Consider the following 26,986-nt stretch of genomic DNA (forward strand, 5'->3'; position numbering starts at 1 on the left):
CTTAAGTGCCAAAGTTTCTCAGAGCCTCTCTTTCTTTTTCAATAAAGCCAACTTAACATATAAGCAAGTCTAGAGAAGGCCAGAATAACAGTTATTTCTACAGATGAAATGCACTAGTGCTGTACTAATTGCACATGCTCCAATGCTCAGTTCACTTGAAGATTTCTTTTAAATGTTCAGAAATAAGTACTGAAAGCCAGCAATGGAAGTTTAACTTTTCCCCCAGATGAAGACCCAGACACATATTGGGAACAAACACTCAAATATCATGGTTTCTAATGGATGGGTATTTTATCACTCAATATAAAACTCAAGATTGGAGGTAAAAAGACCAAACAACCAAACCCCCCCCCCCCTCCCCCCCCAAGGTCTTATTTTTGCAAAACTGAACATCTGTCCGCAGACTCTGTAAAACATAGCTGTGTTAATTTTAGTGAATACATTCGGCAGTTAATACACTGCATTGTAATACGTCCAGAAAAGCAGGTAGCTGAACGAGGCAGGATATAAAAAAAACAAAACATGAAAGCGAGGAACAGGCTAAGAACAAAGTGGTTGCTTCTGTTGATGCAAACATGCTCAGCAGTGATTAGAGGGCAGTTATCAAACTGCTTTTATTTCATAGCTACTTCACCGTAGTGTCAACGACTTGCGGCCCGAGTTACTAACGCTTTACTCCTGTCTATATGAGAAAAAGCAGCTTAGTAAAAAATCAACGCCTTTGGTGAGGAAAGTTTGTCAAATACACAATGACAAATTGCTAAACGTTTTCATAAACTGACCCATTTCAAAACATGAATGTTATATTTCAAGCTCAATATTAAAAATTAACTATAAAAATATATAAAACACTTGAGAATTTTATTGCTTGAAGAATACAGCATGTGAAAAAAAGCACAAGAACTTCCAAAGAAACAGTCACAAGAATGCAATCAACACAATATACCATACACACTGGATGGAGTAATGTTAGTCTTAATGCTGCATCAGAAATCCCATAGCTAGTGAAAAAGAATATCCATTTTTATTTTCACTTGAAAGTAAAGACCGACATATCAAATTGAACATGTAAGGGTGTTACAGTACAAGTTAAAAAGCCAGCACTGCACAAAGTGAAATTCTGCATTAGATTTTCCTAATTTTGGTACTTAAACTTTTACAGAAACATTTTTTTTAAATCCGATCTTGTCCTGCAAATTTCCAGCAGTGTCCATTAAAAAAAAAAAAAAAAAAAAGAAGAAAAAGAATCTTATACATTCAATAAACTAAATCCTTATTTTTCTTGGCAGGCATTGCATGAGGTGAATTTAATAAAGGTTCATGTTGCCTTTTCATTGGTAATAACTTCTCTAAAACTGTATCAAAAACCACAGTATGATCAAAAGAGATCAAATGTGTTACTTGTATCTTATCCAGGTCATTACTTAAAATGGCTACTTAATTTCCTGTCTGCATCACTAAATCAGACTGCTGCAGCTGAAGGCATTGATAAAATAGATCTCAGATCAACTTATTTTATTGTGTTAAGATGGTTTATGAATACGGGCTCTGAGTCCAAGTAAGTTTCCCCCTTTGTGTGCTAATGGCAAAAATCTTAGAAAAAAAGGACCTGTCAGATGGCCTGGTAGATCAAGTGCATGATGGGTGACATTATTCAGAGGACAGCAATGAGAGCTCATTCCTTGGAGCGTTATGACAGAGATGGTTTAAGCATCCTGCTAGTAGCTACTTAAATGCAACACTGGGAGAAGAGTATCTGTCCTCACCAGCTGCAAACTGAAAACAATACATAGGAAGCAGAACGGAGTATAACAGGGGCGGGAGGGACGGAGGAACTCTGCATCCTTATGACTTTATTCTATCAAACACAATCCGTTGTGCACAGCAGATGCAGCAATGGTAACACAATGAAGGAGTGGCTGAATGCTGCATCAAGACTGGCTAATCCAGTGTAACTGCACTGCCTTCAGAGTCCAGGAGGGCGCTCCTAGCATCTAGCCTGCCACAGATTGACAATGCAGAAGGAAAAATATAGCATTCGCATGTCTCCGGCACCTCCACTACTGAAAACAAAACAAAAACAAAAAAACCCCATCCCCCTATACACATATATTTTGCTTGACACAGGTAACTACTACTTTTGGTCCATTTATATTAATGATAATAAATGAGAGGGATTTTTGTTTAACCTAAATAATAATAAAAAAAAGAGAATGGCAAATGAGAAAATATTTCTTTAAGTAACCATTAGATATCTAAATTCTAACATTATTGTGCTTTACTTCAACACAGGTCATTTTCTCAATTGTCATACGCCAGTGGTACACTCTAGTTACTCAGGATGCTTTCATAATCAACTAAAACTAGACAGTATTTCCTTTTAATTCACAGACTGTCAACTAATGCTAAAGAACATAACTGCCATTTTACATCATTTTCATAATCAATTGGTAGTATATTCAGGATAATAGAGCTATGGTGGCAAGCTGCAACATGTCTTCCATTAAATTAAAAAGAAACGGAAAAAAGGTGTCTTACCTTTAATATATCATTGCTATTTACTGGGAAAATGCTTAGAATACTAGTTATTCCCAGGTAAATCAATTTTGTCTCATCAAATATCAGCTGCATATTTGAAAAACATGAACATGGTTGGAGTACGTAACACCGTCAACACTGTTAGCATTAAATTGGACTGAACAAATGTGTGTCAGTCTTCCCAGCTGCTCTCTTCTGGAAACGCTTTTCTTCCTTTGTTTTAGCTCAAGACTAACAGACCCATAATAAAACCGCTCTCACCCAGAAACAAAGAATGAATGATTTTGTATAGCTTCTACTCAATATAGTCGTTTGCTAATTTGGTGTAAATTTCTGCTTTTCAAATTCTCAAAAAGTGAGGTAGCCAAGTACACCACACTCATTGTAAAACTGAGAATTTTGCTATGCAGAAGTTCTAGTTTTTAATTAACATAATCAAATGTCTACCAACCACTCCCCTCCCCCCCCCAAAAAAAAAATAATTAAAATTCTGTATGTAAGATTTTATATTTTAGTTAAAAGTGAAGAGAAATGCAAATATGCTTGTTTAGATTTTCTGTATAAATCTCACTATACTTTATAAAGTTGTAGGTTATTGTAACACTGTTTATTAATCAAATAAATGACTTACTTGCTATCTAAAATTTCCATAAAGACCATTAAAATTTCTCTAGTCATATGACACTGAACCTTAAATCTTCAACAGTTCATAAAGGACCAGTTTTGACATGAACAGCACATAACAGCTGAGACTTAACGGCAGACATTCCTAGAATACCAATAGCCAGTCCACCAAGATGCATAAAAAAATGAAAGGTAAGCATTCATTTCACTTTTTCCATTGTGCAGAGGTGGTAGAAAGTTGGCTGGTAAATGTCAGATATCATCATCATCATCTTCATCCTGAGAAGACCCTGCCTGGTTGGATGCACTGGCAGAGGCAGCTGCAAGCTGGGCTTGCTGGGCTGCTTGCTGCATCTGTAGCCACTCCTGCTGGGCTAATTCTGCTTGCTGCTGTTTAGCCTGAAAGGACATGAAAATACAAAGTCAGCAATCCTGATTTATTAAAAACTATCCAGGTTGCATTTGTGTAAGGTAGCCAAAGTTTTTCTAGTGATACATGGGGTAGAAGCTACAGATACAAAACATGGGAATCAAAAAGGATGAGCTGGACAGGTAAAAAGACTGTGTCCCTTTGTTAAAAGGTGCTAATGGTTTTGCATTTCACTGTTTTAATAACAAACCAGAAACCGAGCCAATGTTGCAAGTAGCGACCAGATGAAGAAGAGAATCAGTAAACACCAAGGAATTTATTAATATATCTCGTAATAAAAAGCCTGACTCAGGCCGAGTTTCGCTCTATTTTGAGCTGCTTCAGGGGCTACATAGAAACAAATAGAATAAATATACAAACATGTATAGACACATAAAACCATGCATGACATAAAAAATATTTTTAAAAAAGTATAAACAATATTAAGACTGAACAATGACAGAAAACAAATATTAACCCATCGTTTTAGTAGGTGTAGTGAGACATACAGAACTGATTCAAACTTTGCCTATGATTGAAAGACTAAGTGTGCAGTTTTCAACTAGTGATCATATTAAACAAAACAAACAGCTGTGTATCAAAACAGGGGTTGGTATTTCTTAACCAATCAAGTTAACAGGCATAGTGAAAAAATGGTACTGAACTGATTCTAACTATGTCCTATGATTGACAAACTAATATAAAGTGGTCAATTGGTAATGATATAATTAGAGACCAACTTACTGTATGTCAATGAGCTATTAAAATGTAAAACAGGGGTTGGTATGTTAGTGTTAAGAAGTGAACTCCCATTGTTCAACATTATTTAAAAAATGTTAAACGTTATCCTCCCGTTTAAAAAAATAAAACCTTTGTCTACAAAGGTACCCATCTAAAATCTACAAAAAAATACAAAATAATGAATAATAAAAAATGAAAATAAAAATAAGGACAATGACAATTTCTATAACTACCTTTTGAAAAATGATAGCAGCGTTTGCCTGTATGCAGTACCTCATGCGGATACAATTTTGCCAGCGCCGGTTTCCGAACGCTGGCAAAAGCTCTTAAAAAACCAAAGATAGAAATACAAGCATAAAAAAAATATTATTAAAAACCAAGGATAGAACCACACTTATAAATAAAAAGAATGTTAAAAGGAAGAGAAGACCATTATTTAGTGTCTTTCTAAAACCTAACCCAGTTTATGTCTTAAACTATGTAAAAAAATGCCTGTGATCCCTCTAAAATCTGTTCTGGATTAAAACCAGTAACAATAGATACAGAATTAGCTGAATGGATGTAAGAAGACTAAGCAAAAAGTTTGAATTAGGGCCTGGGGAAATTTTTCGTTTTCTTCAGACCAAACATTTCTTGGTCTCAGAAAAAGTGAGGTTAGATTTGTCATTAGGGAAAACTCAATTTGAGCATTGGTGCTAACAGGCAGATTCTATGAAAGGGATAATTTCACACCTTTATAGATTTCTTACGGGCCGATACAGTAAAAATCACGGGAGAGCGGGCAAGCACCCACTCTCCTGTGCGCGCGATTCAGTAAATTAATTTATTTAAATTAGGGCCCACGGTAAAAAGAGGCACTAGGGAAACTAGCACGTCCCTAGCGCCTCTTTTTGGACAGGAGCGGCGGCTGTCAGCGAGTTTGACAGCCGACACTCAATTTTGCCAGCGTCTGTTCTCAAACCCATTGACAGCCACGGGTTTGGAAACCGGACGCTGGCAAAATTGAGCGTCCGGTTTTCAACCCGCGAGCCGCGGGCCCATTTAAAATTTTTTTTTTTAATTAACTTTTTTTTTTCAACTTTTGGGACCTCCGACTTAATATCGCTATGATATTAAGTCGGAGGGTGCACAGAAAAGCAGTTTTTACTACTTTTCTGTGCACGTCCCCGGCGCCAGCAGAAATTAACACCTACCTTTGGGTAGACGCTAATTTCTTAAAGTAAAATGTGCGGCTTGGCTGCACATTTTACTTACTGTATCGTGCGGGAATGACTAATAGCACCCGCAACATGCATTTGCATGTTGCGGGTGCTATTAGTCTCGGGGGGGGGGGGGGGGGGGTTTTGGACGTGCGTTTTCGGTTGGAGCGCACTGTACTGTATCGGCCTGATAATCAGGATCCTACTCGAAAAAAGCAAAATTGCTTACCTTGTAATAGGTGTTATCCCAGGACAGCAGGATGTAATCCTCACATGGGTGACGTCACTGACGGAGCCCTAGTGCAGGAAAACTGTCAAAGTTTCTAGAAACATTTGACTGGCCCTGTGAGGCCACTGAGCATGCCCTGCATGCCATGATATTCTCTGCCACAGGGGTCTCTCTTCAGTCTCGTATGTAGCAATAAGCTTTAGCAAAAATAAAATAATAAAAGGTAACATACCCAACTCCGCGGGGTGGCGGGTGGGTTTCGTGAGGACTACATCCTGCTGTCCTGGGATAACACCTATTACAAGGTAAGCAATTTTGCTTTACCCAGGACAAGCAGGATGCTAGTCCTCATATATGGGTGATTAGCAAGCTAGAGGCTGAATCATTCTGAATGGAGGCAACATTGAGTCAGTCGAAGATCACAGCAGATTGGATGTAGAAGGAGTTGGGATTAAACTGGAAACAAGTTCTTTAAGACAGATTGTCCATAGGCTGAATCTTGTCGTCCTTCTTTGTCCAAACAGTAATGAGCTGCAAAGGTGTGAAGAGAACTCCATGTTGCTGCTTTACATATGTCAAGGATTGGCACTGAATGATAGTGTGCTACTGAGGTTGACATTGCTCTTACCCAGTGTGCCTTTACTCGCCCTTGGAGAGGAAGGCCTGCTTTTTCATAGCAAAACTGTATGCAATCTGCTAGCCAACTGGATAGAGTATGTTTACCTACTGCTTTACCCGGTTTGTTTGGATCATAAGATACAAAGAGTTGAGTGGATTTCCTGTGGACTGCAGTGCGGTTTATGTAAAATGCTAATGCACGCTTACAGTCCAAGATACGCAAAGCTGTTTCTCCTTGGTGAGAATGAGGCCTTGGAAAGAATGTGGGTAAAACTATGTATTGGTTTAAGTGGAATTCCGTAACTACTCTGGGAAGGAATTTTGGATGTGTATGGAGAACCACTCTGTCATGTAGGAATTTTGTATAGGGTGAGTATGTGACAAGTGCTTGTAACTCACTAACCCTTCTAGCTGATGTAATGGCTATGAGGAAGACAGTCTTCCATGTGAGAAATTTAAAATCACAGGAATCTATGGTTCAAAAGGAGAACGCATGAGCCTTGTTAAAACCAGATTCAGGTCCCATTCTATGACTGGTGGTCGAATTGGTGGTTTTAGATGCGTTAAACCTCTCATAAATCTAGTGACGAGAGGTTGCATGGATATTGGTGCATCCCATCTTGTTATAAGCTGAGATTGCACTTAAATGGACTCTTACAGATGAAGTCTGGAGACCAGAGTCTGAAAGATGGTATAAGTAATCTAGTAGAGAAGTTGTGGAGCAGGAGAAAGGATCAATACTCTTTTTGCCTGCACCACAAAGTAAACCTTTTCCATTTTGAAGAATAGTTCTTACGTGTTGAAGGTTTACATGAAGCTAGAAGCACTTGAGATACATTGGTGGAAAGATTGAGTGGTTGTAAAATCAAGCTTTCAACATCCATGCTGTCAGGGATAGGGATTGAAGGTTGGGGTGGCGCAACCGACCCTGATCCTGAGTTATGAGAGTGGGAGCTACTCCCAGGCGAATGGGATCCCTGATCGAGAGGTCTAGAAGTGTGGGAAACCATACTTGTCGAGGCCAATATGGGGCTATGAGTATCATGGACCCCTTGTCCTGTTGTAGCTTCACTAGAGTTTTGGTTATCAGCGGTATCGGAGGATATGCGTATAGTAGGCCTGAGTTCCAAGGCCGAGCAAAGGCGTCCTTGGCTGGCTGGTTTTTCTGTTTGTGTAGAGAACAGAAGATGTCCACTTTGTGATTCAGGTGTGACGCAAAGAGGTCTATTGTTGGTTGACCCCACCGTTGAAATATTCTGGTCGCTACTGAGGGATCCAGGGACCATTTGTGTGGGTGGAATTGACAACCGAGTCGATCCGCTAGTGCATTTTGAATGCCTGCTAGATAAGTGGCCCGGAGAAACACTGAGTGTGTTAGGGCCCGGGTCCAAATCCGTGCAGCTTCTTGACAAAGGAGATACGAGCCCGTTCCTCCTTGTTTGTTGATGTACCACATAGCTACTGTGTTGTCCGTTTGGATGAGAACAGTCTTGTGTGAAAGGCAGTCCTTGAACGCATGCAGCGCATAACATATAGCTCGAAGCTCTAGGAAATTTATTTGAAAAGTTGCTTCGAGCTTTGTCCAAGTACCCTGGGTTTGGAGATTGTCTATGTGAGCTCCCCAACCCAAGGTGGATGCATCTGTAGTTAGAGTGATCTGTGGAACTGGTTGCTGAAAAGGTAGGTCTTTGCGCAAGTTGTGTATGTTCGCCCACCAAAGTAGAGATAATCTTAGTTGGTGGGTCACTTGAATTGGATAATGAAGCGGTTGAATGGCTTGGATCCATTGTGATCTTAGAGTCCATTGGGTAATTCTCATGGCAAGCCGTGCCATAGGAGTGACGAACTGTGGAGGCCATGTGGCCTAGTAAGGTTAGAATCTGATGAGCTGTCGCTTGTTTCTTGTGAGTAAAGTGTCTTTGCCAGATCTATGGGTAGAAAGGCTCTTGAAAGGATAGTATTCAAGTCTGCACCTATGAATTGAAGTAGGTGAGATGGAGTGAGATGGGATTTTTGATAGTTGATGAGAAAACCCATGGAGTGAAGTAGAGAAATCGTTCGACTGAGAGAAGTGAGAGCTCCTTGTTGAGATTGACTTCTGATGAGCCAGTCGTCTAGATATGGAAAAACATGGACACTTTGTTTGTGCAAGTGTCTTGCTATTACTGCCAGACATTTTGTGAATACTCTGGGGGCAGAGGCTAGGCCGAATGGCAGAACTCTGTACTGGAAATGTTGATGGCCCACCATGAAGCGCAGGTACTTGCGATGAGGGGGGAATATTGGAATGTGAGTGTAAGCATCTTGAAGATCCAGAGAACAAAGCCAGTCTCCTGTTTGAAGAAGTGGAAGCATGGTGCCTAGAGGAACCATCCTGAACTTTTCTTTCTTCAGAAATTTGTTGAGATTTCTGAGGTCTAGGATGGGACGTAGACCTCCAGTTTTCTTTGGAATGAGGAAATAACAGGAGTAGAATCTTCTGCACTGATGAGTCCGGGGCACTAACTGTACAGCCCTGGCTCTCAGAAGGATGGATAATTCTGTTTGCAGATGAATTATTTGAGATTCTTGTTGTGGGAAGAAACTTGGTGGAGATTCTGGTGGAATTGTGAGGAAATTGAATTTGTAACATCGAGAAATTATGGAGAGTACCCATTGGTCTGATGTAATTCTTAGCCAGTGTGTGTGAAAGTAGGATACTCTTCCTCCTAATGGCAGGTCTGGTCGAGGATTCAGGAGATGGACTTGTTCTCTGGCCTGTATTTCAAAAACCCGCAGCTAGGCCCGTCTGTTGAGGAGGTTGCGGGTGAGTCGTTCTTGGCTGTCTAGCTTGGGAACGCTGTTGTGGTCTAGTTGACCTACCCCTAGAGGCTTGGTGGTAGTACCTCCTTGGCCTGTAGTATGGGCGGCTGGTTTCCCTCCTAGGTTGTCGACGAGGAGGCTGTGTAGAGGGTTTTTGTGGAACTTGAGACAACTGTCGTAAGGTTTCTGTATGGTCCTTAAGCTGTTGTACTGCCTCTTGGACCTTTTCGCCAAACAAGTTGTCCCCCACACACGGCAAGTCAACAAGTTTATCTTGGACCTCAGGTCTGAGGTCCGAGGCCTTGAGCCATGCCCATCTACGAGCGGTGATTCCAACAGCTGCTGTCCTGGAAGCCGTCTCATAACTGTCGTAGGCCGCCCTCACCTCATGTTTCCCGGCTTCTAGGCCTTTATGGACTATGGCCTGTGCTTCTTCTTGAAATTGTGTTGGCAAAGAAGTGACAAATTCTTCCATCTGCTTCCAGAGATTTCTCTGATACTGTGTCATATACAGTTGATAGGAAGAGATTCTGGAATTTTGGATGGCCCCCTGATACACCTTTCTTCCCAGGGAATCGAGAAATCGGTGCTCTTTACCTGGTGGGGTTGATAAGTGTGGGCGGACACGCTTAGATTTTTTCTGGGCAGATTCCACTACCACAGATTGATGTGGTAGTTGGTTTTGGTATCCTGGAGCTGCCTGTACTAAATATGTAGTGTCTACACGTTTGTTTACTGCTGAGACAGAACATGGGTGTTACCAGATGCGGTGTTGGAGATCCAGGAGTACTTCATGTATTGGAATAGCCAATACTTGCTTTGGTGGGTCAACAAACTGAAGGACTTCTAAAGTTTGTTGCCTTGTATCTTGTTCTACAGTCAGCTTAAAGGGAATGGTGTCTGCCATGTCCTGTATGAAGTTAGAAAAAGACAAATCTTCTGGTGGGTACTTTTCTCTCTGGTCTGGAGGTGAAGGCTCAGACATGAAGTCCTCAGAAGATGTATCAGTCTGCTGATCATCCCAGGAGTCATCTGGATCATCTCTATATGGAGATCTTGGGGAAGACCTGGGTGGGTGATGAAGGCCTGAAGGGCCTGGCTGTGGATCATCAGAGGGGAGTAATGGAGAACTGTCTCCAGCGTTTTTGGAGTAGTTGGTATTGATGCAGGCTGTTAGAAGTGTCCGTAACGGTGTCGAAGACGTCAACTGTGCTGGCATCGAGATCGGCCTCGAGGAGGTCAATGGTATTTGCGCATAGATGGATGTCTATGCCGTGATGAATCTCGGTGCAGGGATCGATTCTATAGTTGTCGGTGTCGATATCGACACCGGCATCGGTGGGCCCACCGGCATCAGCTTAGTTACCGGCATCGATGCTATGTGCATCGGTGTTGATCCTTTAAAGCCTGTACGACCACTTGTCTGATTAGATCAGACAATTCCAGCGTTACAACTGATGGAACCAGAGCTAGTTGTAAGCGGTGGCGGAGGCTGAGAGATCAGATCCTGCACAAAATCCTGTGGAGGATCAGGCATCGATGATGGTGGAGGAAGAGGCCCAGGAGCTGAAGGGACAGATGTTTCTTGAGTCCGTGGCTGCTTCACCATCGATGGTGATATTTCATTTTAGGTTGCTCGGCAGACTTCGTTGATGCCGTGGACGACGGTGGGAACGAATGATCCCCCGATCCTTCCGGGCGAGGTTTTTTAAGCAAGATGTGCTCAGTAGCTCCGGCCAGAGACGACTTCGATGACGTTGAGGGAGATGGTATCAGTTGTAGGTGGAACAAATGTTCCATTTTCTCTTGCCTCGCTTTCCTACCCTTCGCCGTCATCTCAGCACATTTTGGACAAGTATTAACAACATGCTTCTCACAGAGACACATGACACACTAAGTGTGGGTCGGTGATAGACATTGTTCTGTTGCATACAGGGCATTTTTTGAATCCCGTAGCCATTTTTAAGTCAACGGCCGATGAAAATGAGAGATCGTGAGAAAAAATTATTTTACTTAAAGAGCAAAATATGAGACCAGCTGGTGGAAAAACCCGAGAGAGACTCCAATGAGAGAGAATATAAAGAAAATGTTTGTGACTTTTCAGTCAGAAATTGTTGTGAAATTCACAACGGCTCCTGTCCTGCGATGCCTATAGCAGCGCGGAAAAACAAAGACTGAAGAGAGACCCCTGTGGCAGAGAATATCATGACATGCTGGGCATTCTCAGTGGCCTCACAGGGACAGTCCAAAGTTTCTAGAAACTTTGACAAAGTTTTCCCGTACTAGGGCTCCGTCAGTGACGTCACCCATATGTGAGGACTAGCATCCTGCTTGTCCTGGGATAACAGTAATTGTGGTGGTCTGGGAGCAGGATTTGGGACAGGAATTATCAGAAGAGGTCTGGGATCAAATTTATTTAGGCAGAAAGCGCAGCTCTATCTCCATGTATTTACAGGAAAATAGTTATAAGGTTTTATATGGTTTTGCTACAGTGGTATATTATCCCAGTACATTTACATAAGTCATTTCCAGAACCGCTGGATCTCTGTTGGAAAGGGTGCGGAGGAAAGGGGTCCTTTTATCACTTATGGTGGCAGTGTCCTCTGGTAATGCGATTTTGGGTGATGGTTTTTTCTTTTGCCCATAAGCTGTGGGGACTCTTATAAACCCTTATCCTGAAAATGTTTTGTTAAATTTGCCCCTTGACATAGATGTGCATAAGAGGATCCTATTTCATCAAATTATGCTCTCTGCCCATTGTGCCCTGCTTTTCAGATGGAAATCTGATTTGGTTCCTACTATGGAAGATGTCAAGCGAAGACTAGACAAGATGTGTTTCTTATCTAAATTAACATCTGTTAAAAATCAGACTAAGTATTTCAAAATTTGGACCCCTGGTTAACGAAAAGTCTGCCACTTATGTAAGTTTTATCTGTTTTGATGGTCTTTTGGATCCTTTTTGGTATGTTTATTTAGTTGGATATAGATGCTTTGAGATGACGTGCCCAAACATACATTATGCTTGTTTTCAAACCATGTGAGACCCTTAGATACCAATGTCGAAAAGAAAATAAAGACTGTCCTGCTGGAAAACATGTATTGTGATTTATGGCAGAATTAAAAAAAACCCAAAACCAACTTAAGCTTCCATTTCTGCCATTCCTTTAGGTTAGTACAGGTAGTTGGGGATAAACATTGCAATGACTGCCAGGTAGAACATGTCTGCCAAACCAAAATCTCTAAAAAGGTATGCCACCCCCCATAACTATCTCTAACCATACCCACTGTTTTCCCTCTTTTGTTCTATGCCAGTCTAGAATGGCCCGGAGCTGCACTGCCGCAAAATACCAATGAATATTAGGAACCCCCAACCCACCTTGAAGTTTACAATGAAACATGACTGTACAATTAATGTGGGGGAGCTTGTGTTTCCAAATAAATGCGAACATTGCAATAGGGATATGAATAGGAAGAGACTGAAAAAGATAACCCAACATTCCCAAGCCAGGACAGGGCACAGCCAACCCATGTTTATCTACTCTAAATTATTGTAAAGCCTGTTGCTACATTATCTATGTTTATCTACTCTAAATTATTGTAAAGCCCGTTGCTACGTTACGTTACACTGTGAACCGGGGTGATGTTTTTAACGTGCCCCGGTATATAAAAAACTCTTAAATAAATAAATAAATAAGTATCCAAATTATTTGACCATAGCTCTGCTGTCAATTGTCTTTTCCAATTTCTGCTTAACAGAAGCCACCCTGGAGATCAACCTGCCCCTAAGAACTGCTTTTAAGCTGTCCCAAAGAAATGCAGGGTCTATATTATCCAAATCATTAAGGATCATGAAGTCCTGGATGTCCCGATGCAGTTGAATGCAAAAAGGTTTGTCAGCCAAAAGGGTATCATTCACCTTCCAAAACCACAAAGTAAACCACACTGGAGTGTGATCCAACCAAGTAATAGTGTCAATTCCTGCTTGGGAAAGTCACCTCAGTAATAATTTATCAAGGAGAAAAAAAATCTATCCTGGGTAGAATAAAAAGAGTTTCAGGACTTTGGGTAAAGATGACGCCAAGCATCCACTAAATCCCATTCCTTCATTAACATTTTAATAGATGCCCTAGCTTTCCTAGACCCTATTACACCTCTCCCCCCCCCCCCCCCCCAAGTTATCCAGCTTGGGGAACAGAGTTATGTTAAAATCCCCTGCTACAAACAATTCTGCTCCCTCAGACTGCAAAAAACTTAAGAGCTGAGGAAAAAAAAAATCCTCTGACCACTCAGAGGGGGCATATACATTCAAAGAGTAAAGCACCCCTTCTAAGTAAAACTGAACCAATAAAAATGTACCTGAGGGGTCAGCAAAAAACTTTTAACGATTGAGCCTTTAAAGTCTTTATGGAATAATATCCCCAGTCCAGCATACTTAATGGATACAGGGGCAGCAGCAAAAAAATGGGTAAGAAAAACATGACAGTGTAACAATTTTCATAGCGCTTTAAGTGGGGCTATTGTAGCAATACAATGGAAGCCCCCCACTTAATAAATCTGCTTTGAGGAGCTGATACTTGCAGGGAATATTTAGCCCCTTTACATTTAGGGGTATAATTCTAAAATCTACCTTCTAAAAAGAAAACAAAAACAAAGAGATAACTAGGATCCCACTAAACGATACTCTTTCACCCCACAATTGTCCCAACCCCCCAACGCAAGAAAAGGCTACCATAAAGACCCACGACATCCTTCAGACAACAAATATCCAAGCCCAAAACTTAACTCAAATATACATACTGATTTTCCTCAATAACCCATTTCCCACCATCTCCCTCCCCGTAACTACTATTGGTGCACCAGAGAAATAAAGAGCAGCACATGGAAAACACAGAGAAATTATAAAGAAAATAAAACGGAGCTTGAGTGGCTAGTCCCCAGAACCACCCTCATGTGATAAAATAAAAATAACTAGCTTAAAAAGCTAGCAAAGCAAATCCTTGCATCTTGCTTCACCAGGGATCATCCAAGAACATTAATAGAATGGAATCAAACATATCCATCAACAGCAGAACCTGCTACAAAAAGAGAAGGGTCAGCATTGCTTTGGGCCTACCCATCAGCCTTTCCCACTGTCTTAAGAGGATAGAACGTCACCAGAGTTTCTCCTCAGCCTGCGTCTACTCTTCTCCACTCTCTGCCAGAGGGACTTCATCTTTAGAGGAGGAAGCAGTTATTTTCTGCTTGGACGACGATTTTACCACCACTCCAGCCGCAGCCAAGATGGCCTCCACTTCCATCTTAACTTTAGACATAGTTCTGTATATTGTTATAGCCAGGCCCATTGAAAATAGCCACCAATAGAGATATCCCTCTTTACGCAATGCAGAGGTTACTTCTCTAAAATCCATCCTCTTCTTTATGGTAATCAGTGCGATTACCATAACCATGATTGTTGTTTCCTGGCTACCGCCAGGATTTGTTCTTTAATGGGGAATGAAAGGAAGCAGGCCACAATATCCCGCGGCCTATTCCCCATTTCGGAACCCAAAGACCGGTGAGCTCGCTCGACTTCCACCAATGCTATAGAGGGAGGAGAGACTGATCCATTAGTTTAGCTCACGAAAAAAGCACTTAGTTTTTTCACCACCTCATGGCAATCTTTATATTCCTTTGTCTCTGGTACACCTCGAAATCGTAGACTGCAACGGCGATTTCTATTTTCAAGGTCTTCCAGTTTTGCATGGAGGTCAGCGGAGTCTAAAGTTAAATGTTCATAGTTATTTTGCAAGTTTTTCAGTTTATCCGCGTGTGCCTCCAAGCGCATGTCATATTCATCCACCCTGTGGACGAAATTTGCCATTTCCTCCTTCAGGTCTAACATCAAGGCCATAAGATCTTGTTTGGAATCGTGCATATCTTTCCTTAGTTCGCAAAACCATTGACTGAATTCATCCCGAGTCAGGAGATCTGAATGTTGTACCTCCATGTCGCCTGAATTGGTAAGATCCTCCATAATCAGGGGACACGATTCTGCAGGCTCATTGGAGCCTGCAGGCTCCTGCGACTCTGATGTCGCATTTACATAAGAGAATTGTCTGAAATCCGGGTCCTTTTTGCAGCAATCTGTTTCCAAAAATCACCTAATTAATAAGGGATGGACAGGGATTGCAGCGATATGGTTCTGGGTTTGCCAGAGCTCAGAGTCCAGCAGCCATCTTACGCTAAGGCCACACCTCCTCCCTCAGTATGATCTTCTGACATATCAAAAATTTGATATGGATCGGATGCAAAAACCACAAGCTATTGGGTAGTTTAATTGTACACGCATATTCCTGAAATACAGGGATTTAAAAAAAAAAAATAAATTCCATACTCTTATCAGAATCTTCATGTCCACCCCCCAACTTGACATGTCTGCAAAATCTGGTGTGGAATGGTTGGAAAACAAAAAAGTTAAGGATGGCATAATTGACATGGTAAACGTTTGCTGTGCACTGGATGCAGAACAGATTCAAAACAAAATTTGTGAGGGAACGATAATTACACACGCATATTTGTAGAATACATGGATCTGGAAAATATAAACACCTGAGTCCATATCAGACATGTCCTGAAAGTTTAGTATTGATATCACATCAAATAGGGAAGAGTGGTCGTATAAGCCTCCCTCCATTTGGAATGTAGGCTAATAAAAACATATGGTATGCAAGTACAAAATTTTGCAGTGAAATGACTTAGCTAAGCATATCTAGGTACCCTGTATTACATTACTTACTTGTGCAATTAACTCCTGCTGCTGTCTTAGCAATTCCTCCTCAGGAATACCAAGGTTTTCCAGGCGGGAACTCGCTTTTCTTCTTTTTAGTGCCACGGTTTTGCATTCTTGTAAGACTTCTTTTACCTCACTGATATAGGAACCAAATCCCAAACTCTCTAGTGCTAGAAAAACAAATGCACTGATTAAACTTCAATTTTCAGGAGAGTCTTTAAGCTTGCTATAAATTTAAATGCACTATAAGTCTTTATGAATGATCTATCTTATTTAAAACAGCAGAAGATGTTTTCATTGAATCGAAGCGTGAACTGTGCTAAATGCTACTTACTTACTTGTAACTGTTTGCTGACAGAAGCAAGTTTGCTTACCGTAAACTGTTTTCCCTATATAGCAGGATGAATTAGTCATTACATGTGAGTCATCCAGCAGTACCGAACGGACTTCTCTCTAAGCTGTAAAAAACTTTGTGCTCTACTGAGCATGTGTGGGAATTCCCGTGCGGGTGTTGCCTCGTGAGTCTTTAATATAGCTAAAAAGCATGAAAGTAGTCTGTTCTCCAGGGAGGCAGGTGGGTGTTCCATGGCTAATTCATTCTGCTATTTATTTGATTTATATTCCACTCTTTGTCTTTTCAAAGTGGATTACATTCATCTACGGTAAGCAGATGAATGAAAGCTCTACTACAACCTTCAACAGAACCACTGCTTTAGGCAGCCACAGGCCGCCTCCTCTTCTGCTGCTGCACGGGATGGGTTCCCCCAGCAGCTGCAGGCCTCTTCTTCTGCCGCCAGGTGGGATGGGTTCCCCCAGTGGCTGTGGGCCTCCACCACCTCTTCTTTTGCCACCGGGCGGGGATGGGATCCTCTGCTACTGAGCGCCCCCTGCAGCCTGGTGCCCAGGAGGCCTTGGGCCGCCTGGCCCCCTCCTCTAATGCCACTGCCTCCCAATATTATTTGATAGTGGCTCAAATTGCACAGTTTATAGGCTAAGTTTACAAAACATGTATGGCTATAAATATTGGGAGCAGAGACGTTGCACAAAATATACAACAATGATAAAGTACTAGCAAATAAGATATTCAGACCTTCTGTATCCACTATTTTCCTCTCCACCTCAAATGAGAAGTCTTTAGGTATTAAAATAAATGTTCCACAATGTTTGCTAGAATAGGAAGAAAACTCACCTACTCAATCTTTTTTTTTTTTTTTGTACTCCATCTGTAAGATGCGTTTTCTGCAAGTGTACAACAGAAGCATGATCTCATTTAAACATAGTTAAAAGTTTCTCTCTTAACAGGGGAATGTATGCCATCAACATTAAATAAAACCAAAACACTTTTATGTCAGCCATCAATATAACTTAGTTGGTATGCATTAGCTACAGAAATGCCTAAGAGTACCCAGATGACCCCCAGCCTACACATTCATAGTAAATGCATAGTGAAAATAATATAATTAGCATCCCTACTTGGCAAACACTTCACAGTTTCCCTAGAAAAGACCTTAATACACACCTGTCCAATCCAGTCACTACCACACATTCCAAACAAATGAAACATTACACTGTGCCACTCTTCCAAAGTTCCATGCACAAAATATTCAAACTGCTCTCTACCAACTTACAAATGCCACAAGGTACAATACATTGAAAAAAAAAATGTCTAAAATAATAATGCTCTTGGGAAAAGCACCACCTGAGGTTCTCTCTGCATTCTTCTCCAAGTCACTTAACTGGCACCCCTTTTGGGATCAATATATAATAGGCCTCTAAGCCCCTATGTCAGTTTCTAGAAATTCCAATATGCGCTATCATAAATTCCAATCACCAGGGCAATGGGATAGCCCCAAAGAATGAAAACATTACCACCATGAGTCAAAATCAGAAATTAACAGCTCAATACCATATTACCTATACCAAAATCTGGTATATTATTGTACAAAAACAAAAATGTGAAAATATATTCATAGAGACTTTACATATTCTTTTCAAAGTCGGTAGTTAGAAGCTCTCTAACTCAATGTCCTCTGATTAAAAATACAAGAATAAAATAAGAAGGCAGTGGGTCATCTAGTTCAACAATTGAAGAAACAGAAAACAATTATCTATGAATTGCATATAGTATTCCCATCTGTACACACAGGCTAAAGCTCTGAAAATGATGGAAACGATGGTACTTCCAGTGTCATAAAGCAAATAAATATGAAAAAGTCAATAACCTCTTGGCTATTTTCTGAAACTGGTGAGCCTAATGACGAAAGTAGAAAAGTCATTAGTTAGAAACTTTTATGAAGACACTGCCTATTTGTTCTAAGGCACACAAAACAATGGCTTTTCCTTCCTATAGTACATATCAGTGAGCTGGAAAAAAGAGGAGAAATTTATGCCTTTTCAATAACACTCAGTACCTACTGGGACTAAAGCCTTCCAAAGCTGTTGTGTAATCATTAAACAATAAGATTTTAGTACAGTTGTATTCCAAAACTTTAATTTTCCTATAAGCAGTCATGATCTTTAGTTTTACTGCATAGTTCAATTCATGAGCTATCCCAGGTCAAGACTTGGCGGCACATTCTTGAAAAATACCCACTCTGTGCACCCTTTCCACCACTACAGGTTCTGTCTTCGATAGACCCAAAGCCTCCGGAAGCCATACCTCTAACAACTGGTAGAGTTCAGAGGTTTTTACAGTTTCAGGAATACTGATCTCATGCAGATTATTGTGTCTGCCACGATTCACTTGGTCGACATTTTGAGCCAATTCTTTATTTTCTTTTTCTTAAAGCTTCCAGTTGAATTGGTTAGATGCCACTTCCCGCACGAGGATTTGGCCTTCCAATTCGGTTAGACAAGTTGTATGTTTTACCAAACTATCCCACATTTCTTCCATCAAGGGTTGTAATTTACTCATTCCATCTGCTAAAGTCAGTGGTACATTTTAAAAAATCTTTCGAATGAGTTCTTTCAGTCCCATTATCACCGCTTCCCTGTCAGCCGCCATTTTAGGGCTGTGGATCTGCTTTTTTCTTTTGCAGATCACAATAATTTACTGAAATACAAAGAAACAGTGAACGCAAGTTCAGAAAAGCAAAAATATCAAAATTTGGAGCTTGAGGCCAGTGTTAAGTCTGCAGATTATATGAGATCCACATAGAGCCCAGAGAAGTGCAACTCCTCAGCTAGCCACCTCGCTAGAAATCCCCAGAAATACATTTTAAGGGAAAGAGGTAGGAGTTTTTTTTCCTTATAGATACAAAATGGGAAGCACCTTTAAGTACATCTGGACCTAGAAATTAGAACAAAAAAGTAAAAAAAAAAAAATATATATTTTCAAAGTCTCATACAAATTTCAAACTTGGAGAAAATACAACTGTAAAGAAAAAAAAAAAAGAGGGAGGAAAACATCTCAGAACTCAGCCAATCCTGAAGGCTGCACAAATGGCTTTAATCAATCATAGGTTAAAAAAAAAATACTCCACAAAATTTTTTACTATAATCTTTAAACCACCTTCAGGCAAACATGTCAAAATATTATCTGTCTGCGCTTATTATAGATGAAAAGAAGATTTCAAAGCAGAAAATCAGCCATAGGAGTTCAACATGGACCAAAAGGGTAATAAAGTAAGCCAATAGGACCAGCATTTGGCCATTTTGGTGAATTCATTGTAGACCAGCTAGTTATAGTTGAGTGTTTTTGCATTTGGAGAATTTAAGCCCTAGGTGTTTTTTTTTCAGGTGGCAGGGGAAGGGAAGAGGGTGTGAGGGATCTGACGAGTTGCAGGGAGAGAGTATGAGTGAGAGGTGCAGGGGGAGGAATGTGAGAAGATCTGAAGGGTTGCAGGAAGACAGCACATGAGTGAGGGGTGATTGGGAAGACTGGAGAGATTGTACTCTATGAATGAGGAGATTGGAGGGGGTGTTTGAACAGACAGTAATTGAAAGGGCTGGAGGGGATGTGGGATATGAATGAGAGAATCAATGTCTGGGGGAAGGGTTGAGTGGATCATTCCTTCTCCTAAATCTAGATCTCCCTCCCCCTCCCTGCTCACTTATCCCTCTTACATCACCTTCTCTCATTCCCTTTCCATCTCCTCCCTCGAATCCACCTAAATGAAACGTGAAGGTGAGGAGTCACCCCCCCCCAAAAAAAAAACCCAAAACAAAACTCATGTGCCTACTATGGTGAAGCAGCCCTCAACTGTTATTTTTGCTGTCCAGACCTCTGACTCCAAGACATCTATTCATTATTGGGTCCAATGAAGTTACAGTCCACTTGGACTTGGATTTGTCTCTTAGCCCAGATGAGAAAGACGAAATCAGGGCCTCAGGGGTTGTCAAGTGCAGCTGCGCCAGAGCGACTGAGGACTTATAGCCGCTTATGTCCGTCACGGGTCGGGGGTATGCCAACTGCTGAGCCTAAGCGACAGCATGCTGAATCAATTGATTAAATCTATGGTGCAGAGACAGATCAATCAGGCCCAGCTTCAGGCAGGCCTGGTAATGGAAGGAGGCAATTGTGGAGGGTAGAAAAGAACAATGCATGCTAAGGCTGTCTCCCCCTTTCCATGGAGATGAAAAGAAGTCCAACTCTGGTAAGGCCACTAGTTGCTATCTGGAGAGTCCTAACAAAACCGGAGGGAGCTATATCCAAGTGTACTTTGGACATTAATGGTGTGGTTTCCATGATAAAGTTCCAGTACTCTGCTCAAGGGAAAATTGCGGAAAATCTAGCTAAGAAAATGGGGGGCGTTAGAACAATCAATTAAGAAACCGGCATACATCAAATTGGAAGTACTTGGGGAAAGAAAAAAAAAGACTCCAGCTGACTCAATCTAAGGTTTGTAAACATCCCCAAAGCGGCTTTTGAAGCACCACTTATAAAACTTAAGCACTATTTTTCTAAAATACTTAAAATCCCACCTTTGGGCAAAGTTTAATTAAATTTAGCATCAAACTAACAGATGACGGTGCAAAGAGATACGGGCCTCTCAGACAATAACTACTCCTCTGAATTGTCCAATCCAAGGTATTTGAGATACAGATGGCTCGAGTTACTCTTTTGGCAACTTTTGTCTTTGAACGGAACAATGAGTTTTAGTCTTTTTTTTTTTTTTTTTTAAGACCTTTATTTTTGGGTCAACTGATATGGGTTTAGCAAGATTTATGTAAAGCAATACAGGTTAGGCATTAAAAAAAATTATTGGCAATGCGAACAAAAACACAAGCTGTTGAAGCAGAGATTTTTGTGAGATGTCCTTGTAAAAATCTCCTGGCAGTGGATTCTTTTGTTGTTCCAAATGAAATTTTTTCTAAATACTAAAATTATTTCTGTCTCTGGTGCTGGTTAAGAACATTAAATTTGCCATGCTAGGTCAGACCAAAAGGTCCATCAAACCCAGTATCCTGTATCCAACAGTGACCATTCTAAATCACAAGTATCTGGTAGGATTTCACAGAGTAAATATATAACATGCTGTTTATCCCAGGAATAAGCAATGGATTTCCCTAAGTCCACTTTAATAATGGTTTATGGAATTTTCCTCTAGGAAAATGTCCAACTTTTTTTTTAAATATAGCTACACTAAGCTTCTACCACATCCTCTAGTAATGAATTCCAGAGCTTAATTATGCATTGAGTGAAAAAATATTTTCAACTATTTGTTTTAAATGTACTACTTTGTAACTTCATGGCATGTCCCTTAGTCTTGGTACTTTTTGAGAGAACAAACTGATGTGTGCTTACCCATTCCACTCCACTCTTTTAATACATCTGTATCATATCACCCCTCAGCCTTCTCTTCAAGATGAAGAGATTATCATTTTGGTCCCCCCCTTCTCTGTACCTTTCCTAATTCTGCTATATCTTTTATAATATGCGATGAACAGAACTGACAATATTCAAGATACAGTTGCAATATGGAGCAATACAACAGCATTAATTCCTTTCCTAATAATTCCTAGAATTGTATTTGCTTTCTTGGCTGCTGCCGCACACCGAGCAGAGGATTTCAACATATTGTCCATGACTATGCCTACATCCTTTTCCCCGAGTGGTTTAAATATGGAAATATATTGTGTAGGGTATTCTTCCCTAAGTGCATCAGTTTGCACTTGTCCATATTAAATTTCATCTGCCATTTGAATGCCCAGGCTCCCAGTCTTGCAAGGTCCTCTTGCAATTTCTGACAATCCTCTTTACTTAACCACTTTGGATACTTGTGTGCCATCTGCAATCCTGATCACCACATTCGCTGCTCCCATTTCCAGGCCATTTATAAATGTGTTAAAAAAAAATAATGATGCTAGAACAGATCCCTGGGGAAGCGCATGACGTCACGGCGTGCGCTTCGCTGTGAGCGAAGCGTACGCTGTGACGTCATGCGCTTCGCTGGCTAGAGCGCCCAAATTGACGGGCGCTCAAGCCAATGGAAGCACATGAACGCGCATGAGTGACGTCACGGCGTACGTCACACATGCCCGTCCATGTGCTTTCATTGGCTTGAGCGCCCGTGCACTACGGGCGTGCATGTGTTCGTCCGTCTTCGCCGGCGGGGGTGCTGAAAAGGCTGGGAAGGACGGCAGGGAAGGCTGAAAGGGCTGAAAAAGAAACAAAAAGTAAGTTGATTACACTTATTTACATATTTTACATGTCGAGTCGCTTCGGGAGGAGGGGATTTTAGGTTTTACATGTCCAGTTGCTTCGGGAGGAGGGGATTTTAGGTTTTCTTTTGGGGGAAAGTTTGCCGTCTACCCTTACCCCTGCCTCTAACGCAGGGGTAGGGGTAGGCGGTAAATTAGCAGGTTAAATGCGCGGCTAAACTGCAGGTTAAAAAGGCGATAGTCGGGGCGCGCGTTACTGAATGGGGGGGGGGGGGGATTGCTAATCCGATCGTTTACATCTAATATACATGCCGTGGACGGAAGGGGTTACTCGTTGATTTAAAGAGGCGGTAAGAATGGGTTAAAGGAGATAGTGAATCGCGGATTGGACTAACACGGCCAAATTGTGAGTAGAAGGCGGGTTAGAAGAAGGGTAACCGCGGCCGCACTTTACTGTATTGACCCGACAGTGGTTCCCAACGCTGTCCTGGTGACCTCCCAGCCACGCATATCCACAATAAATATGCATGAGAAAATTTGCATGCATTACCTCCATAACATGCAAATTCTCTCTCATGCATATTCATTGTGGATATCCTGAAACTCCAACTGGCTGGGGGATCCCCAGGACAGGGTTGGGAACCACTGTTCTAACATTACAGTATCAGGTATAAATCAGGGTAGATTTCCAAGTGTGGGCAAGGTTCTCTCAACCTAGCTTGATGTTACCCAGGTAGAGAGTCCATCAAGCTAGGTTGAGAGAACCTTGCCCAAATCTCATCTTGGAGTGAGTTTCCTCACTCCGAAGGCCAGCATATCTTCACAAGAGACCACTGTTCTGTTCGTAGGTGTCACGTAGCATGTCAAAGTGGCCCCTAACCCCCTACACTCTTACCTAATCCCCACCTCGAGTTACTAGGTGGGCCTACCATAGGGATTCAAATACCTGCCTATGGGCCATGATATTATGGCCAGTCTCTCTCTCTCTCTCTCTCTCCTGGGATCATTAAAAATGGTCCCCCAGTGGTTGAATGCAGGAAATACAACAGGTCTGGCACTTATCACAATTTGTGATAACTTAGCTCTTCGCACAGGTAATTAGCGCAAATTGCGATAAATGCTATATTAGCATAAAACACGCCCCTTTTGCTATCGCATGCGGTACTTACCGCATTTTGATAAATCCAGGCCTTAGATTGAAACTTGTGAGCAGTAATACTAACCTTGTGCTAATTCAACCCCTTTTGTATCTCACTCCTCTGAAAACAAATCCCCTCCCACAACTTTTATAGTTTTGCAAACCACCACCACTGTAATGTAACTTTTTTTTTAATTTACTTGGATATTCTGAGCAATATCACGATTAGCTCATTTCACACACACTTGACAAAGGGAGAGCAGCACTTGAAAGATAGTCACAAATGTATCAAGCTAAGTCAATACAATTTAGACAAAGGAGAATAAAGGTAGCATATGCTGCTTTGTCTGGAGACTGTACAATTTCTAGGTCAAACTCAGAAGACTGTCACTATTCCTCTGTTATGAAACTTGAAATTTTTATGATGATTTTACTGCCATAAATGTACAATCCAATAACAGAAACAGCAGATTGAGCCATAATCTGCACAAAAAAATATGGCGATCAAAGCTGAATGGTAGCTTGTGATCTGCAATGTCGAAAGCTCATTATTTAGTGTCTAAGTTTTGATCACTTGGGTATATAAAAATAAAGAACAAGAGTTGTAGTCAATGCCTACCTATTCACAAACCTTTTCCTGGCTCGCTATACAGCAAGACTGATCCAGTTTTTCTTAGGCCAGCCTTGATCTCTTTTCTATACGCCAACATTAAAAAGCTCCCTTGAGCAATCTTCCGTTTCATTCTTTCTACAGTTTGTTTCCATTGTTCTTGATATCTCTCATTTGCAGAATGCTTAGTTTTTTTTCTTGTATCTTCATTCCTAAGCCTTCAGTGTCTATTACATCCTTTAACCAATCAATTTCTGCCACCTGCATTGGGTTAACATCTTTATTATGTATATTCCATGTTTCAGATCCATAGAAAATTGTTGGTGCTGCTATAAATTTGTAAAATTTAAAAAAACTCATCCAGCTATGTAGCACTCTTATTTGCTCATACTCAATAATGGCTTAAGAACTACAGTTACTTAGTGTTAGTATTATAGTAGTGCTCTCAAACTTGAGAATTAGTTTATACTCTGGGTGCTTTTCTGAAAAAAATAAAAAAATTGGGTACATGATATAGAGGGAGTATTGGGGGGAGGGGGGGGGGAGGGAGAGTGAGAGAACAACATTAGACATGCCATACTGGGTCAGACCAAGGGTCCACCAATCCTAGCATCCTGTTTCCAACCGTGGCCAATCCAAGACACAAGTACCTGGCATGTACCCAAACATTAAATAGATCTCAAGCTACTATTCCTTATTGATTAATAGTAATTTATAGATTTTCCTCTAGGAAAATATCCAAACCTTTTTTAAACCCAGTTACACTAACTGCCGTAACCACATCCTCTGACAATGAATTCCAGAGCTTAACCATGTGCTGAGTGAAAAAGAATTTTCTTTAGGTTTTAAATGAGATACTTGCTAACTTCATGGAGTGCCTCCTAGTCCTATTATCTGAGAGTGTAAATAATCGATTCACATTAACTGTTCAAGTCCTTTCATGATTCTGTAGACCTCTATCATATCCCCCCTCAGAAGTCTCTTCATAACTTCTTTAGCCATTCCTCATAGGGCAGCTGTTACATGCCCCTTATTTTGGTCACCCTTCTCTGCACTTTCTCCAGTGCAACTTATCTTTCTTGAGATGTGGTGACCAGAACTGCACACAGTGCTCAAGGTGCAGTCTCACTATGGAGCAATATCGAGCTATTATAACCATCTACTGTTTTATTTGCTATTCCCTTCCTAATAATTCCTAACATTGTTTGCTTTTTTTTGACCGCCACAGCACACTGAGCTAACGATTTCAATGTATTATTCACTATGATGCCTAGATCTCTTTCCTGGGTGGTACCTAATGTGTAACTATAGCAAGGGTTATTTTTCCCTATATGCATCACTGGTCTAAAGGATGGTAATGCCTCTACAATATTAAGATATTAAGATGTTACCTATTTAAAATCATGAGAGGTCTAGAATGGGTAGATGTGAATCGGTAATTTACTCTTTCGGATAGTAGAAAGACTAGGGGGCACTCCATGAAGTTAGCATGGGGCACATTTAAAACTAATCAGAGAAAGTTATTTTTCACTCAACGCACAATTAAACTCTGGAATTTGTTGCCAGAGGATGTGGTTAGTGCAGTTAGTATAGCTGTGTTTAAAAAAGGATTGGATAAGTTCTTGGAGGAGAAGTCCATTACCTGCTATTACGTTCAATTAGAGAATAGCTACTGCCATTAGCAATGGTAACATGGAATAGACTTAGTTTTTGGGTACTTGCCAGGTTCTTATGGCCTGGATCGGCCACTGTTGGAGACAGGATGCTGGGCTTGATGGACCCTTGGTCTGACCCAGTATGGCATTTTCTTATGTTCTTCTTATGTTCTCACCTTGCACTTGTCCACATTAAATTTCATCTGCCATTTGGAAACAATCTTCCAGTCTCACAAGTCCTCCTGCAATTTATCACAATCTGCTTGAGATTGAACTACTCTGAATAAGTTTGTCTCATCTGCAAATCTGATCTAACTTGTTGTACCCCTTTCCAGATCATTTATAAATACATTAAAAAGCACCAGTCCAAGTACAGATCCCTGAGGTACTCCACCGTTTACTTTCTTCCACTGAGAAAATTGACCATTTAATCCTACTTTGTTTCCTGTCTTTTAACCAGTTTGCAATCCACTAAAGGACATCGCCTCCTATCTCATGACCATTTAGATTTCTTAGAAGCCTCTCATGAGGGACTTTGTCAAACACCTTCTGAAAATCCAAATTCTCCACATCTACTGGCTCATCTCTGTCCACATGTTTATTCATCCCTTCAAAAAAATGTAGATTTGTGAGGCAAGACTTCCCTTGGGTAAATCCATGCTGGCTGGGTCCCATTAAACCATGTCGATGTAATTTACATGGATTTTAGTAAAGCTTTTGATATGGTCCCACATAGAAGACTCAACAAAATGAGAAGCTTGGGAGTGAGCTCCAAGGTGGTGTTATGAATTACAAACTGGTTGATGGATAGAAGACAACGTGTGATGGTAAATGGAACCTACTCTGAAGACAAAATGGTGTTAAGTGGAGTGCCACAAGGATCAGTGTTGGGACCGGTTCAGTTCAACATCTGTGAGAGCAACATTGAGGAAGGGATAGAAGGTAAAGTTTGTCTATTTGCGGATGATACTAAGATCTGCAACAGAGTGGACACACTGAAAGGAGTAGAGAGAATGAGACGAGGATTTAAGGAATCTGGAAGAGTAGTCAA

At 41.0% G+C, this 26,986-nt stretch overlaps 1 protein-coding gene across 1 annotated transcript in view; it reads right to left on the bottom strand.

The window, feature by feature from the left end:
• Nucleotides 1-842: 842 nt before the first annotated feature.
• Nucleotides 843-26,986, bottom strand: part of DR1 (down-regulator of transcription 1) — a 42,834-nt gene continuing 16,690 nt past the window's right edge. Inside the window, exons 2-3 of the mRNA XM_029617748.1 lie at nucleotides 15,936-16,099; nucleotides 843-3,561 (exon numbers count right to left, since the gene is read on the bottom strand). Coding sequence (XP_029473608.1) covers nucleotides 3,415-3,561; nucleotides 15,936-16,099 — 311 coding nt within the window. The 3' untranslated portion in view covers nucleotides 843-3,414. The remainder of the gene's footprint in view (nucleotides 3,562-15,935; nucleotides 16,100-26,986) is intronic.

Source organism: Rhinatrema bivittatum, chromosome 10 (assembly GCF_901001135.1).
Source record: "Rhinatrema bivittatum chromosome 10, aRhiBiv1.1, whole genome shotgun sequence".
In the NCBI taxonomy this organism is placed as follows: Eukaryota; Metazoa; Chordata; class Amphibia; order Gymnophiona; family Rhinatrematidae; genus Rhinatrema; species Rhinatrema bivittatum.